The 16,154-nt window shown below is 44.4% G+C and overlaps 1 protein-coding gene across 6 annotated transcripts in view; it reads right to left on the bottom strand.

The window, feature by feature from the left end:
* Positions 1–15,571, bottom strand: part of LOC120695969 (putative callose synthase 8) — a 41,379-nt gene extending 25,808 nt beyond the window's left edge. The window contains exons 1-13 of one of the 6 annotated variants that reach the window (XM_039979161.1): positions 14,996–15,571; positions 13,876–13,976; positions 13,591–13,661; positions 13,392–13,473; positions 13,209–13,316; positions 12,650–12,766; positions 12,456–12,548; positions 12,237–12,328; positions 12,037–12,163; positions 10,783–10,920; positions 10,620–10,696; positions 10,466–10,550; positions 9,376–9,552 (exon numbers count right to left, since the gene is read on the bottom strand). In XM_039979161.1, the coding sequence (XP_039835095.1) occupies positions 9,376–9,552; positions 10,466–10,550; positions 10,620–10,696; positions 10,783–10,920; positions 12,037–12,163; positions 12,237–12,328; positions 12,456–12,548; positions 12,650–12,766; positions 13,209–13,316; positions 13,392–13,473; positions 13,591–13,661; positions 13,876–13,976; positions 14,996–15,275 (1,548 nt within the window). In that variant the 5' untranslated portion in view covers positions 15,276–15,571. Of the gene's footprint in view, positions 1–9,375; positions 9,553–10,465; positions 10,551–10,619; positions 10,697–10,782; positions 10,921–12,036; positions 12,164–12,236; positions 12,329–12,455; positions 12,549–12,649; positions 12,767–13,208; positions 13,317–13,391; positions 13,474–13,590; positions 13,662–13,875; positions 13,977–14,995 lie in introns of those variants that run through there. The other 5 variants (XM_039979167.1, XM_039979171.1, XM_039979175.1 and 2 more) reach the window with 5 other exon arrangements.
* Positions 15,572–16,154: the final 583 nt, after the last annotated feature.

The following is a 16,154-nucleotide window of genomic DNA, read 5'->3' as shown; positions in this document are numbered from 1 at the left end:
CGTTTAGAACTCGCTTTATTTCCGCTGCAGTTGAACTCTGAACTACTTTCAATTTGAATTTCAAGTACCCTTTTAAGATTTCTAACTCGGTTTGTAATTTTTTAAGTTAAGACTATGTGATGTAAGAATTTGTGAAATGTTGTACTCTCTGGACTCACCTTCGTGTGAGTTATATGTAAGCTTTGGGTTTCGAATGCAGCTCAGGTGGTTTTATCGGGACTTTACCCGACTGGACTGTCGGATTTCTCCGTTTGAAGTGCGTGTTAGCCAGGATTACCGTTATGGTGATGGTTAGCGCACTTGAGCCGGATTAATTCGGGCGGTACTGCCACAGCTGGTATCAGAGCCGAACAAAGCGCACACCCGAGAGTACGACAAGATTTCAAAAGTTTTTCCTTAAAACTTAGCCACACAATCGCATTCGGAAAATACGTTGTTTCGCTAAGGATCATGCATAGTACGTAAAGCCCTAGGGAAAATTATGGGAGTTACTAGGTGGCTATCTAACTTATGGTTTATTTATGACTGACTTCCAGCACGTTTCTTTCTGTACATTAAATTCAGTACTTACATTATGTAACGACGCACCTACGCTAAGGTAAGACGGTAAGGATCCTCAGTCAGCTGAGAGAGTTTGACCTTCCCGTCGGTGATGCGAGCCGAATGCTGCCCTCAAGCAGTGGCTTACTTGAGGTGCTGCCAATATACCAACTATTAGTTGGCTATGTTGGGAGTAAAGTATACTCAGTCAACTGAGAGAGTTTGACCTTCCCGTCGGTGATGCGAACCGAACGCTGCGCTCAAGCAGTGGCCTACTTGAGCTGCTGCCAATATACCGACCATCGGTCGATTATATTGGGGGTAAAAGAAAACGTGAATACGTCACCTCAGTAGCGTATGAGCGCTGTCCATGCAGTGCTGGACGCATGGATGCCGCTTCTATAGTGAGCGGTAATGTATGGGGACGCTTTCATGTGTGCTGGCATGAAAGGTTCAATGAATATATATCTATCAATTTTCTGCAGGTACACTAACCACGATTACGTAAGTTAAGAACGGTTAGAACTCGGCTAGAAATATATATATAGGGAGAGACGTAAAATTGTGCCATGCCACCGGTGCTAACCCCGTAAGTCCAAAGCTATTTGGCAATTGTTTTCCTTGTGAGGACGAATAGGACCTGCATGCATCCTGATCATAAACAAAAAGCCAATAGAAATGGATTTGGATTAGTTGGGAATATTAAGGTTTGCATCTCAGCACGATTCTTTTCTCTCGATCGAGGTCTATCTAGAAATCTGTCTTTTCTACCGTATCTAGAGAGATGCGACTTATTAGATATATCAAGGACCTTATATGCAGAAGTGCACGAGGAGAAATTTACTCCAAAACTTGTCTACTACCTGTTGTTAAAATTTGAGAAATTTTGGACATCAACTCCTTGAGTTATGGCTACGTTAGTGCACTGTTCATAATCTGTTCACCTATCTCCCCATATCACACACCATATCATTACTTCAGATGACCGACCCCGTCTAAGGAAAAATTTGCACATTGCAGATGGATCCAGGGATACACGATACCCCTGAAGGCTTAGGAAGTGCTAGTGGTAATGAACAGCCCACACCGCCACTGCCACCGTGCAACCTGGCTGAATTCATGGATGTCCAGACTGTTCTGCTTCGACAGCTTGTCCAGGGACAGGTAGCGATTGGTCAATTCCTGCTGCAACAACACTTTCAACCGGAGGAGCACAATGTCCACCAACCTCAGGTTGTAGGCTATCAAGAGCTCAATGAGGAGATAACGGAGACAAAGGATGTTGTCTCCGACTCTCTAATGCCACCATCACGACTTCCGATGAAGCTTAAGGATCACCAACTAACGTGTCGGACTCTCAAGCATGGCCCAAGTGACATAGACTTGGCTGGATGGGAAATTACATGCACAAAATTCGTTCCACGTGGTAGACGGCGGACTAGCAACACTATTAACACCAACACCGTCCTAAGAGCAAGAACTCGCTCGCCTGTCCGGGAAACGATGGACCTTGCCAGGTGCACTACGCCCAAGAAAGGTTCAGTAGGTGTGCCTGCCAGTACATCCTTAGTTAACAAACCGCCTGGTGGTTCAAGAAAGATGAAATGTTGCTTCAATTGTGGGAATCCTAACCACTTTGCTCGAGACTGCTCCCAGCCTAGACGACCAAAACAGGGTCAAGATTCTATACAGAGCAACAAGAATAAGAACATGAGACGGACTATTATGCAACGAAGGGTCAAAGTCACCACACTTGCCGATCTTCCTGAAGGTACACCAGAAAGGAAGGGTACGTTCTCCTATCCAACCCACCTAGCTCCTTAGTTAGTATTTCGAAGATGAGTAAAGGTGCCTCCCTCGGATGAGTTACAGGAAATCTCAGTTGCTCTTCTTGCTCATATAATTCTGTTGAAAACTAAAAATGGTGCATACAAATACGAGAATATCATGTAGGATCATTACATGCATGGTTGTGGCATTGCCATTGCCAAATCACCTGCATTTTTGGGGCTCTGTCTCCATTAACATCATATGCATCTCGGAAGGACTTCTTATTATCACCTGGCTCTATTTTCCTTCCTGGCCATGCACATTATTGGGTTGCTATATTTTCATCTTGTCGTGGTGTTTGTCACTGACATATGGTGCCGCGACGGAACCTAGGGCCTCGTATGCGCTACAGCCATACGCTTGTGTCACTAGGTGCGCGCTGGTATCATAGTCCGCGATAGCAACTCCGCGACATACTATTTTTCGCAACCTGCATAATGGGTTGACTTGGGTTCTAATTCGGGTCAAAATAAAAATAATAAGGAGCACCTGCATGACTCCCACGGTTGCTAACATGCATTCCAACACGTGCACCATCAGACATGCATCATGACCGGCACATCATAACCAATGCAACACGCCATGTGCATAATTTCATAAATGCATCGGTCATCGCATCCATGCATTGTATCATCGATCTCGTGGCATGTTGGCATTTCCATAATACATTATTTTTCTCAAAATAAATATCAACTCCATTAAAATAAAAGCAACTTTGAGCAAGAATGTCTTGAGAAAACCTTGCTTATGCCACATAATAAGATCTCGGGTTAAAAATGCCTCAAGTAGTAGTAGAGTTGATCTTGTTGTTTTCCATGCTACGCATGTGCCAGTGCAACTATTCAATTATGTACATATAAGATCCACATGAGTCACCATACCGAAGACGAAGCCACGTGTGACACTGGAAGTTACCTAAACCAAAATTTTTGTGCTTCCCCAATCTCACTCCAAGGCACATGCACGTTCCCCTCTAATTTTACTCACCCGAATCTCGGGACGAGATTCTTTTTAAGGGGGGTAGGCTGTAACACTCCGGGTGTTTAAAACACTAAACATAAAATACTAAACATAACATCATGCATAATCGTCAAGATTAAATTAAATAATGCATTTCTGGTATGTTTACAAATGCATGTGTATGTATGGGTATCTAGGTGTATGGGTGCAAGATATGTGTAGAATAGAATGCTCATGTATTTTTCACCCTCACCATGAAATGACAAATAGAAGGCAATGATATACACCCTAGGTGATGTTTAAAATTTTTGCAAGAAAAATCAAATTCAAATTTTAAAGTGGTCACATGAAATGATGAAATAATTCAAATCTTTATCAACATGCTTTAAAAATAATTTTCAAACCATAGCTCAACTAAACTTTTGCCCAAAACCAAAGTTGTAGAGTTTCATATAACAAACAACTTTCATGTTCAAAGATTTTTAAGTTAGCACACCAAATTTGGAGAAAAATTCGAAAAACAATGTGTATAGGGTAATTTTCTTTTGCATTTAAATTTGAATTTGTAACTTTCAAACGAAACCTCAAATGGGGAAATGCCTGAAACAAAAGTTGGAGATTTCGACATTTTGAACAACTTTCGTATTCAAAGTTTTTGAAGTTTCAATTAAAAATTTTGAGAAACTTTAAAGTCAACTCTCTGACTTTTCTCTCTTTCTCTCTCTTCTCTCTCTCTCCCTCGCTTCTCTGCTCACGCTGAGCTACTCGAGCGCGCACGCCCGCGCGCGCTGCGCCGCTGCCGCTGCATTGCTGCCTCGCCGCCTGGCCACGCCACCGCGTCACAGCTGCCACCGCGCCGCTGCCTCGCTGCGCCACGCCATCACCCCCACTCGAGCGCGCATGCTGCCCTCGCGGACTTCCCGCTGCACCGCGCACGCCACGCTCGGCGACAGCAGCGTCCGGCCAAGCGCCGTGGCCGCTGCCCGAGCTGCCCGACCTCCCTGCCCGCGCCCATCCCCTCCTCCTTCACCATGCTCGCCCCTAAAAGCCGAGGCAAGCCCCTGCTCGCGCGCCCAGAAGCCGGAACGCGCACGCCATCGCCGGTGCCCACCATTGCCGTCGCCTCTCCCCTTAGCAACGCGGAGCCCCCTCCTCCACCCTTCCTCGCGCCCAAACGACCCCGTACTTAGCTTCCTTGGCCTCCACCGGTGCTCCCCGAACCGCTTGCCACCGCCCAGAGCCACCAGACCACTGCCGCCGCGGCACCCCATGGCCGCCGCCCAAGCTCCACCGCGGAGCTCTCCCTTCCGGCCCTCCTCCACCCGAGCAAGCCCCCTAGCTAGCTTCTCCATGGCTTGGTGAAGCTCCCAGACCACCCCACTGCCGTTTCCCCTCGCCGGAGCGCCGCCGCCGCGGCCTGCCGTCGCCGCCGCCCACTGCTCCCGCGGGGAGCACCCCTCCGGCCATCCCCAACCTCGTTTGAGCCCACAAACGGGTAGAGCTCGGTCTCCTCTAGCTCCTCCCCAACTTTCCCCTCGCCGCCGGGGCCGAACCTCGCCGGAAAACGGCCGCTCGACCCTCCCCTGTTCTGTTCCCTCCGCCAGGGACCTCTAGTGAGAAGAAACAAACTTCCAGGGGCCTAAATGCAAGAGTTCGTTTCCTTTTTCTTTTGTTTTTAAAAAAAAACAGCAAACTTGTAAATTCCATATAAAATCGTAGAAAAATCAGAAAAATGCAAACTAAAATGTTTTGGAATCCTTAGATCAAAACCTACAACTTTTGTTACAGTCACATGTTCATATTATGCTTCTATTTTAATCTAGGATAAAGATTAGATTAAATAGCACACAAATGTATCTCCTGTTGTATTCATGAACTAAGGCTAGTTTTTGGACAGTGTACTATAACCTAGATTAGTAGCTTACTGTAAAAATTTAATGACATTTTGACAAATCTAGATATATGTTTCATTAGATCTTGGTTTATGCCTATGTTAAATAGAATTAAATACACAGGGTTCTATTTTAGTTTTCCTGAGCTGAAATTTTTACATAAGCCTTACTTTAGTTTCTAGATGCTACATAAAAATTTTGGGAATTTTTAGTAATGTATAACTAGTCCTTTTGATTTATTCATGAATAAATTTTGTAAATCAAAAACCCTAGTTTACTTCATTAGAAAAATCTCATATTTTTACTAGAGCTTCTATTAGAGTACTAAATCCTTCTGGTAAAGTTTGAGCCTCTATAAATTAGTGTGACAGCCTATGGAAATTAGTTTTGATCCATACAGCTATATGTTTCTCTATTTTTCATGCTCTTTTTACTGCTCCATAAAATCTGAAAAATTAACAGTAGACGCCACGTAAGAGTAGGAAGCCTCAGTAAAAATTATAGCATCTTTACTTGTGTGGTTTGTTCTGTATAAATGAATCTTGCTCCTAGTAGTAGCTGTTTAATGTCTTTTTAATAATTAATATGCTCAATGGAATTAGCTAAAAATTTCACAGTAGGCATGTTACTCAGATTTGTACCTTGCATAAAAATTTCAGTACCAGAAAGTATATGTAACACTAGTTATGGCGTTACAGGTTAGTATAGTGTTAATTAAGAAAAATACCATTTCTTCATATCAAGAAAACGAAAGACAACAAACTCCTAGTCCTTTTATGAATAAAATCATGTTAGATAGTACTCTATAAACGATTGCCCAATAAAGAGAACATAATCTCCAACTTAACTGGAGTTGTGTTGGTTTACAACTTTATAGTGAATTAAATCATGAATTGAGATTATCACGTAAACTCATGCATATGCATCTCGTGTAGATTCGACTACTCTCGCCGACGGTACGTACGAGCTGGTGCCGGAGTCCGAGAGTGAGCAGAGTGAAGCCCAAGCTAATCTAACTGAAGCCGCCGAAGACCCGAACCAAAGTTCGGAAGAGCCCAAGGCTAACTTTGCTTAGCAAGGCAAGCCCCGGAGCATGTCCTATCTACTGTAGATTTATGCAACTACTTATATTTCTATATACTTGTGCATTTACGTTTACAGGAGTTGATTGAAACCTTAGTTGCATGATCCTAGGTACCTATGCTTGAACACTAGATGGTTTAGGTCGCTAGTTGGCTAGGCTAATGGTTCGGTAGAAGTCGAGTGATTTCCTGTCACTCGCGAGAATTATAGGAATTGAATGTCCACTACATACTGCAACTATAAGGCTCACGGGCGGGGTTGTGGTACTTGAGGTACCCCGTCTGTTTAGTGAAAAATGGATAAGGCCGCAGTGTGTGGTAGTGGTGGTTAAGCTTTTGAACGTACTAACCACATGCCGAGAATATGGTAATCGGTAAGCTTAAGTACTGGATTGAACCGAGGCCGGAACATACTCCCCACCGTCTTGAACTTGTTCACATCTAGCTAATGGCGAGTACAGAGTCGTCGTGCTGCTGTACTTGAGGGCGGTGGGCCTGTTCCGTGAATCGGGAATTGAAGGGAACTGTTGCGTGGGTGACTCTGTTCCCATGCGTGTGTTTAGGTCCGCCTGGCCAGGTTAACAAACTCGATTCGAATCGTCCGCCTCTCACGGATATTGAGACTGCTTAACCCTTTTGCCACATAGAGTAAGAAATGGAACAATGAGGATGATGAATATGGTTGAATGATGAAAAATAATTGTTTTCCACCATGTATGCTATTGGATAGATGCTCACTTAGAAGGGTTAATTGAACTAGAATATTGAAGCTAAAATTCGAAATTAAGGATTCACTCTCAGTTGCTTTTCGGCGAAACAAACCCGTCCAGCCAAAAGCCTTGCATGTCTAGGTTAAGGGCTAAGTATACCCTTAGTCGGGTAAGCCTTGCTGAGTATTAGTATACTCAGCCTTGCTTGTGGCTCAACTTTGTTTTCAGGTGTTTCGTTTGAAGATAAGGTAGCTAGCTTGACTTGGCCGTGTGTTTTACCACCTGGTTGGTCGGTGGATTGGGACACGACTCCGGCCGGCGATGACAATGCCAAGTGATGTCATGTACGGGCTTCATCATGACATCTTGTATCGTCGTTTAGAACTCGTTTTATTTCCGCTGCAGTTGAACTCTGAACTACTTTCAATTTGAATTTCAAGTACCCTTTTAAGATTTCCAACTCGGTTTGTAATATTTTAAGTTAAGACTATGTGATGTAAGAATTTGTGAAATGTTGTACTCTCTGGACTCACCTTCGTGTGAGTTATATGTAAGCTTTGGGTTTCGAATGCAGCTCAGGTGGTTTTATCGGGACTTTACCCGACTGGACTGTCGGATTTCTCCGTTTGAAGTGCGTGTTAGCCAGGATTACCGTTATGGTGATGGTTAGCGCACTTGAGCCGGATTAATTCGGGCGGTACTGCCACAGAGTCCGTCCGTGTCCTCGCGCTGGCGGCCCAAGAAGGATGGGGCGTGCATCACATGGACGTGAAGTCCGCCTTCCTCAATGGGGATCTCAAGGAGGAGGAGTACGTGCGGTAGCCACCCGGCTTCGCCGTCCCAGGAGAAGAAGGCAAGGTGTACCGCCTACGCAAGGCATTGTACGGGCTCAGGCAGGCGCCGCGGGCCTGGAACACAAAGCTGGATGCTATGCTCAAGGAGATGGGCTTCCAGCAGAGCGCGCACGAGGTGGCGATGTACCAGCGGGGCGGCGGGCGCTCTGTCCTGCTGGTTGGGGTCTACGTCGACGACCTCATCATCGCCGGCGCGGATGCAGAGGAGGTGGAGAAATTCAAGGCGGCCATGAAACAGTGGTTCGACATGAGCGACCTCGGGCTGTTGAGCTTCTACCTCGGCTTCGAGGTGCGCCAGGACTCCAGCGGCATCACGCTTCGTCAAGCTCACTACGCCAAGCGCATTCTGGAGCTCGGCGGCATGGAGGGCTGCAACCCCGTCCACACGCCAATGGAGGAGAAGCTCAAGCTCAGCCGCGACATTGAAGCAGAGGAGGTTGATCCCACTCACTATCGCCGGCTGGTGGGCAGTCTCCGCTACCTCGTTCACACCCGGCCGGACCTGGCGTTCGCGGTCGGGTACGTGAGCCGATTCGTGGAGCGGCCGACGGCGGAGCACTTGCAGGCCATCAAGCGGGTCCTGTGCTACATCGCGGGGATGCTGGACTACGGCCTGCACTACAAGCGTTCCCCTGGTGCGATGCGCTTCATCGGCTACTGCAACAGCGACCTCGCCAGCGACGTCGACACAAGCAAGAGCACCAGCGGAACCATATTCTTCCTCGGTGGCTGCTTGGTCTGCTGGCAATCCACCAAGCAGAAGGTGGTTGCGTTGTCCAGCTGTGAAGCAGAGTACATCGCCGTGGCTGTCCAGGCTGCTCGGCGAGCTGCGGGGCAGCAAGGCGGATGTGGTGGAGCTCAAGGTGGACAGCAAGTCTGCCTTAGCTCTGGCCAAGAACCCCATTTTCCATGGGAGGAGCAAGCACATCCGGATCAAGTATCACTTCATCAGGGACTGCCTGGAAAATGGGAGTATCAAGGCTGATCACATCCCCACTACTGATCAGCAGCCCGACATCCTCACCAAGTCTCTGGGCAAGACCAAGTTCCAGGAGATGAGGAAGAAGATCGGGCTGGAGCAGATCACTCAGCACTAGGCTTAGGGGGAGATTGATGGCCTATAAGCCTAGTGTTTGTATTTTAATTATGCAATTAGCCTATTGTTTAGACTTGCCTTGGCTTCCAAGTTGAAGAGCCTTGACTGTTTTTTACTTTAAGCACTTTAGTGGGTGAGCTCCTGCTATATAAGCAGAGCATCCCCTCCCCTCTTGTAACTGGAATTCTATCCCTTGCATTTCCAATTCAATCAAGCGGCCTTGGTCAAGCTGACCTCCGGCCTTTACCATGAGTTTGTGAGTAATCTATGCAACAAAATATACATAACTATTAAGCCTTTTTCTCAACTTCAGTAAATAAATTGCTCTGTGCATAAATAAGTAATAAACCTGGTTATATGAATCAAATATTACATATTTTTTAGGATGATCATTTTTGAAATAACTGTTACCTGTTGTCTTTGTTCGGCTCCTAGATTAAGATAGTTTTCTGTGGATGATGACTCATGAGGCAGTTGGGAATTTTGCTGCTCATTTTGGTGTGATGTGTCTACAGACACTAGTGGAATACAGCTAGCACAACTTTCAATGCCATGTGGCACCCTTGATAATCTTGATCCACAAAGAATCTAAACAATATGAGAATTTAACATTTGTAAGGATAAGAGAAAGAACTCCATCAAGAAGGGAAATGTTGAATATCTCCATATAGCTATATATCTGAACTGCAAGTCTCAATCAGTTCATGCTGTAGATAATGCCCTAGCATGCAAGCGTGCTACAGCCTGTCTCTGCATTAAAGAAACTACACATAGATAGCATTCAAGCTTTTAAATCCAAGCTTCATTTCAAAGGTTTAAATGGAAGTTGCTACTTGGCTCCCTTAGGTTTATATACTACTCAGCCTCAACTTAAATCACAATATGGACTAGAAGCACAAATGGGCCACTCAAGCATCCACAAGATGAACCAAGTTTCAAGAAGCCCTTGAGAAATATAATCTATACACTAATGATTTTGGTTGAATAGCTAACTAACTTGCGCATCAGTTATCTCAAACATACTTCCATTTTCCATTTGACCAAATATTTGGGGTTCTTCCTTGTGATTTAATAAGCTGTGGATTTTTATGACACCTTGATTGAAGCTGAAAAATGTGCTTACATTTTCAGTAGTTGTGGATTAATGTTAGGGAGAAGGTAGGAAGGGCAGGAAGGGAATTAAGGGAGCAGCAGCAGATAGTATCAAAGGAAAGAAAAGGAGGCTTTGCAGAGAGAAACAGGGTGAGGCATGATGGTAGAGAATATAGAGGCGGACGTGAGATTTCATGGGTATCTGGGTTTATTCTTGCTTGATTCCAAAAGACCTGATCAGAAGGCTATATTGGCACCACTACCAAACTTCATTTCTTAGCCCAAGACAGAATACCTATTTATCATTTGAACAAATGAACTTCAACAAAGAAGTAGAACTGGCAGTAAAAAGATAAAATAGAAATCAAGAGCATGCATGAAGGCACAGTAACTGTTTGTCAAAGGAAACCTGAGAGTTCTTAGTCGCATCTGATATCAAAAAGAAATCATTGTTAGGGCGCATGGGCCAACCAAGCTTAAAGCAATCGGTAGACCTGCATTGTAAAAATATTTAGTACATTTTTTAATTAAAAGCTATACAACACAAAAGTATGGTATCTAACCAAAAGAATTCATTAAGGTCATCATAGTTTCTCCATGTTGAGTGATCAGATGCTCCATTCTTGTTCTTTTGTGCTTCCTTCATTAAAAAGGGAAAGGCAATCATTTGTAAATACAAACTTCAAAGCTCTGTGTATTAAAGGTTCAAAAGAAGATATTGTAGACCTGAAATATAACATCATAAATTGGCTTCACTACATTGTTAAGAAATGATTCATCATCTCCTCCATATGCAGGTCGGACTTTTTCCCCAGTAATTAAGCTTACAGCTCCAGAGAGCACTCCATATAGCTCATATGACATCTGAAACAAAAAAGTAGCCACAAGTCCACTGAGGGCTAAAGTATTTAGCAATAAAAAAATGCAATACCCAGATATACTATTTGGAGAATAATATAAACAAGTTAATAAACTTCATGTTTTGATAATATCACTAAGAAAGGCAAAATCTTAGCAAACATTGATATTTTACTAGAAAAGGTAAAGAAATCCTGCCCGTCGTCATCTGCCAACCTTGAATCAAAATTTGATTGTTAAAGCACAAACCATTCCAGTACTGTTCATATTTGTGTCTTCTACGAAAATCTGTTCGTTCTGTAGGGGAATTTTAGGCACTGATTTGTTTTTTATTTTACTCAATAAAATAACAGAAGTTACTATGGATCAGTAAGAATTAACCAAGTTGTAATTCAAAAACCTGTGACCTTAATGTGATGCTATGGACTAAAAGTCTGGCCAACTCCAGCGGTTTTCTTATCAGTGACTATATACATGTATCCACTAATGACTTTCAGTATCTCATATTGGCATATTATTTTGTCTTGGTTTAGACTTTATGCCAAACCACTTCAGAATATTTTTATTCCCTCCTAACTAAAGCAGCTAGCCATGAGAAGTTAACATCATAACATGAAATGAGATTGATTGCATCTACATAGCTGTATCCGAATGAGGTATAATACTAAAGAACCTCCCATCTCATTTACCTCAAAAGGGGAAAAAGAAAAAAGAGGAAATGCATATGGAACATTGATTTTATTACAGTACTGGAAACAGATCAAGCACAAATTACAACCTATTATTTATTTATAGTAAGGATGCAAGCAAAAGAATAAACAATTTTGGTTGACCTCACTGAAACCCACTTGTAGTGAAACACATAGGTTTTATTCTTAAAAAGTAAACTAATTAACGTGAAAGGATACTGCTAAAAAAGGATAGATCATTCTGGTAAAAGCGTTTATAGGATGCCTTTTATTTCCTGGCAATGGAAATTTATGTGACCAGAAAAACTACAGTCAAATAATAAAATTCCCGAAATGGTGCCAAGATAAATAGAGCGCCATAAATGGTTTAAATCATCAACACAGCAGAAGCACGACAAAAGTATCAGAGGCATAAATGTTTTTTATTACTTACATGGTGAAAAATGTAGCATAAGCATTCTGGCATCAGTCTTAAATTTGATGCTTCTCCCCATATGAGGAGATAAAGAGCTATGTACAAAAGTTTATGTTGCTGAATTTCCTGCTTCACAGAGGGCAACCTGAAGGTGCAACACAAACAGTTGAGTGCAGGAAATGGTATTTGCTTTCAATTGATGCAGTGCAACATTTTACCATATGTTGCTTTTTCGCCCCAAAAACTTGCACCAGGTCAGATAGTTCTCAAATGTTTTTGCCAACAATTCATCTACTGCTCTGTCATCAAGCTGAAAGGAGATATATGAAAATGGCATTCTCATTAAAGATACATAAATAGAACTAAGCTGAAAGGAGATATATGAAAATGGCATTCTCATTAAAAATAGATAAATAAAAAAAGTCATGTACGGGTACCATTTGAGCAGAGGATGGCTTGGGATTTAATCGAGCATGCATATTTGCAAGCAATAGAATTAAATGCTCCCTTTGGTTGGCAACATTTCCTGTCTAACCAAAGAAAAAGCAAGCCAAATTATCTAGCCGTAGTACAAGAGAAAATACCAGCCATACTAACTGAAGCATTTCGCATGAAACTAAATAACTCATACCTGGAATCCAAACCAACTTTGCAGCCATCTAAGAATATCTGTATGATTTTTGTCATCTTTCATGGTCGCTGATGGAAGACTGCGAACATTAAACACCGCAGAGAAAGCGACTCTGACCTGTATAAGAGAATATTCTAACAAACTTTATGCATGCTGATTTATATCATATAACTAAAAATATAACTATTGCTTGCAGCACAGAAGGCAATCTTACTAATTCACTAACAAAGTAAAGGGAATTTATTTCAAAGGAAGCATTATTGTACAGCTTGAGCTGTTAGAATTACAGAAAACCCAACCGCCACTATAATTGTACAGCAAGCGTATTCTGGAAAAACGTATTGGTCATTGTCGTTGCAAACACCAATCAGATCATGCCCTTCACACTGTGTAAATGAATCACAAACTGTGTAAAGGAATCCAGGAGCACGAGCCATTATGCCATACCCAAAAAGTGAAGATGTAAAGCCATATTATCAGAAAAATACTAGAATTGCAGTATCACACATAGTAGGGTGCAGGACAAAATTTGATTTTTGAGTAGAAAAAAATGGCAAACCTCTGGGAGAAGCATAATTGGTCTTTGACTAAATTTAGGATGGAGTGGAAGAATGTTATATCGTAATAAGCCTGACCTGTCTGTAAAATCTTCACCAGCAACAAGGTTCTGAAATTTTATGAAAGTGTTAAATAGAAAACAGTATCATAGACAATAATCCCATTTTGTCAAAAAAATCACAACCTCCAGGCCAGTCCCACTGAGAAGAGCCTTCAGCACTTCTGCCAGGACAGGCAAGAGTTCATGTGCATTAGCTTGCTTTTTCCTATCAAAAAAGTGCAGAATACAGAGTGAGAGTTAGATTTTAGTATTGAGACTGGGATTTGACAATGCAGAATGAGAAAGTGCCAAGTGATGATACGTATTTGAGGAATAATCTTACTTCTCATAGAATAATTTCATCTCTCGGGCATCACTTTTTTGTGTCATCTTCGATTTGGTGCTTCTCTCATCCTGTTTTATAATTACATCCAATATTAGGGGCATCCATAATCAACAAAGCTCTTTGACTAACAGCATATATCAGAGATTCTGAGTGCTCTAGAAATTTGCCTACATAAGATTTTGAAGATGTTATACGCATATGTGCTGCTTTCAAAGTTGACCATCCAAATCTAACAACGTAATTATATTATAAAAATGTCATTCCTCCGCATAGTGTCTGCACCTGCTCAAGTCTCTGAAGAAGTGTGGTTTTAAATTGCCTAACACCCCTCCCTGTCGAAAGTCGATCCATTGTATGAGCCTTTTCAAACGCGTGGAAACGACCTGGCAAAAGAAAACCTGCATTAAAGATTCATACAAATACGAAAATAATTATTCTAAGCAACACTCAAGTTGGTTTGTGACGTCCATTCGATCATTGTGTTTATGTGTTCCAATAGAGTGAAGAAAGGGGTGACTGGCACTTCATGAGCTAAGAGTTTCCAGTTATCTTTTCAAACTCGTTGCACTATCCGATGGGGATAGCTGACCCACTGCAGCACAAACTGAGGTGATGTGGCTTGCATGCTGATGCAACAAACTCTACTTTCAAGGCCTCCAACAGACTGCTCTTGTTAAGCAAGTGAGATTACATGGAGCAGAGAGGCCAGAGGAATGTTCTCTGCAGGAGAATCTTTGGTTGAGCCACTGACAGTAGACAATTGACCCATGATTCTCTTCGGAGAAATATCCAGCCTTAGTATTTAAAATCCAATTCCACACCACAAAAGGGGGGGGGGATCACGGGATATTCCAGGTGATGATGTGCTCTGAAACCTCCAAACACACGCTTTCCCCCTCGCAGAATCTTCAAGGACCAAGGCACTAGTTGTACCTGAAATAGCATCTCTGTCGCTGTAGGCAAGGTGGACCATCAGGCACAAAGCAACCATGGTTGTTGAGTTAAGCAAGGAGAAATTCATGGTCACCAAGTAGCATCTTCCAGCGTCATTGACTCCAGGACAAACAGAGACAGGGAGTAGTATCGGTATCACGGTATGGCACCAAAACCACCAGGAATATTCTCTCTGGCCCCGTATCCGAAACAACAGCTCGAACCGAGGGATCAGGATCAGACAAGACGTGGCACCAACCAACCAAGCACCCAAACCATCGCAGATACGCTTGCAGCACCCGGATGTCCACCTCGCGCCAAGGTGAGGCCGCCGGCTAGCTTCCTTCGCCGCGCATTTCCACGAACAGTTGGCGCGCGCCGAAGCTCTCGACGGCAAGAAACGTAAGAGGAAAAAGGGTACGGGGAGCAGGCAGCGCGCGATCGATCGCGCGGGCGGGCGGGCACTCACACAGGTAGGCGACGCGCGGGTTCTCGGCCTCGACCTGGTTGGCGGCGCGCAGGAAGGGGCGGATCTCGGAGACGAGCGTCTGCGGGAGCTTCTCGCTGTCGAACTGCTGCGCCGCGGGCGCCCCCGCCGCGTCCCCGGCTCCCCCATGCTGCTGGTGGTGGTGCGGCGGCGGAGGAGGGGGAGGAGGCGGAGGCGGCGGGGCGTGCCACGGCTCCAGCTGGCGCGGGGCGTAGCGCAGCGGGCGGCTGGACGGGCCCACCTCGACGATCTCGAGCTCCATCCTTCCGCGCGGCGGGTGGAGGAGGGAGGCCACTGCGGCGGCGGCGCCATCGCGTCGCGATCGCGCGGCTTTTATCGGGGGCCGCGGCTCCCGCCCGCTTTGGCTTTCGCCTTCGCCGCTAAGCTTTTCCGCTTTCCCGCTGCAGATCGAGGCGGGCGGGCGGGCGGCTTTTGCTTTCTGGGGATCGGTCGATCGATCGCGGGTGCTGACTGGGGATTGGTGGGAGGAGGAAGCGAACGGAGGGGGAGAGGAGAGGAGGCGAAGCAAGCAAAGCGAGGCGAGTGCGGGAAAAAGGAAGGGGGCGGCTTTTTGAACGTTCTGGGGAGTGGGGATTGGCAACGGCCGCCTGGCCGGGCCGCTTTGCTTGATCTACTGCTGCGTAGGAGTGGGCCCTGGTCTGACTGGCAACGGGCGAGTGATTGCGATTAGAATTACTACTACTGGATTATTATTATTAGCACTTGTCTCTCTTTCTCTCTTTAGATGGCATGGCGCCATGGCCATCTTTTCTTCTTTCTCTATTATCTCGTGTGCTTGCTAGTGTGTGTGATGATGCATGACTGTGTATGTGTGTGTGTGCTTTAGGTGGGTCGAGTGCTTTACTTTGGGAGCACTAAGCAATGCTGCATTTGGCTTGCTGATCTACTTTTTCTCACCGCGGGGATAGAAAGAGTGGGTGATCATCGCTTTAGAGGAATGTATAGGTCTAAGGTCACGGTTAGGTTGTTTAAGCTTTCTTCGTTACAATATACTGCATGCACTGTCTGTTTGTTAACACAGCTACACGTACAAATTCATGTACTAGGTGATAAAAAGAAAAAACTGAATAGCAGCACACACGCATAGGCATAGTCCTTATGATGAGCCGTTCAAAGGAAA

Source organism: Panicum virgatum, chromosome 1K (assembly GCF_016808335.1).
Source record: "Panicum virgatum strain AP13 chromosome 1K, P.virgatum_v5, whole genome shotgun sequence".
NCBI classification, from domain to species: domain Eukaryota; kingdom Viridiplantae; phylum Streptophyta; class Magnoliopsida; order Poales; family Poaceae; genus Panicum; species Panicum virgatum.
This window is presented reverse-complemented; position numbering and strand designations above follow the sequence as displayed.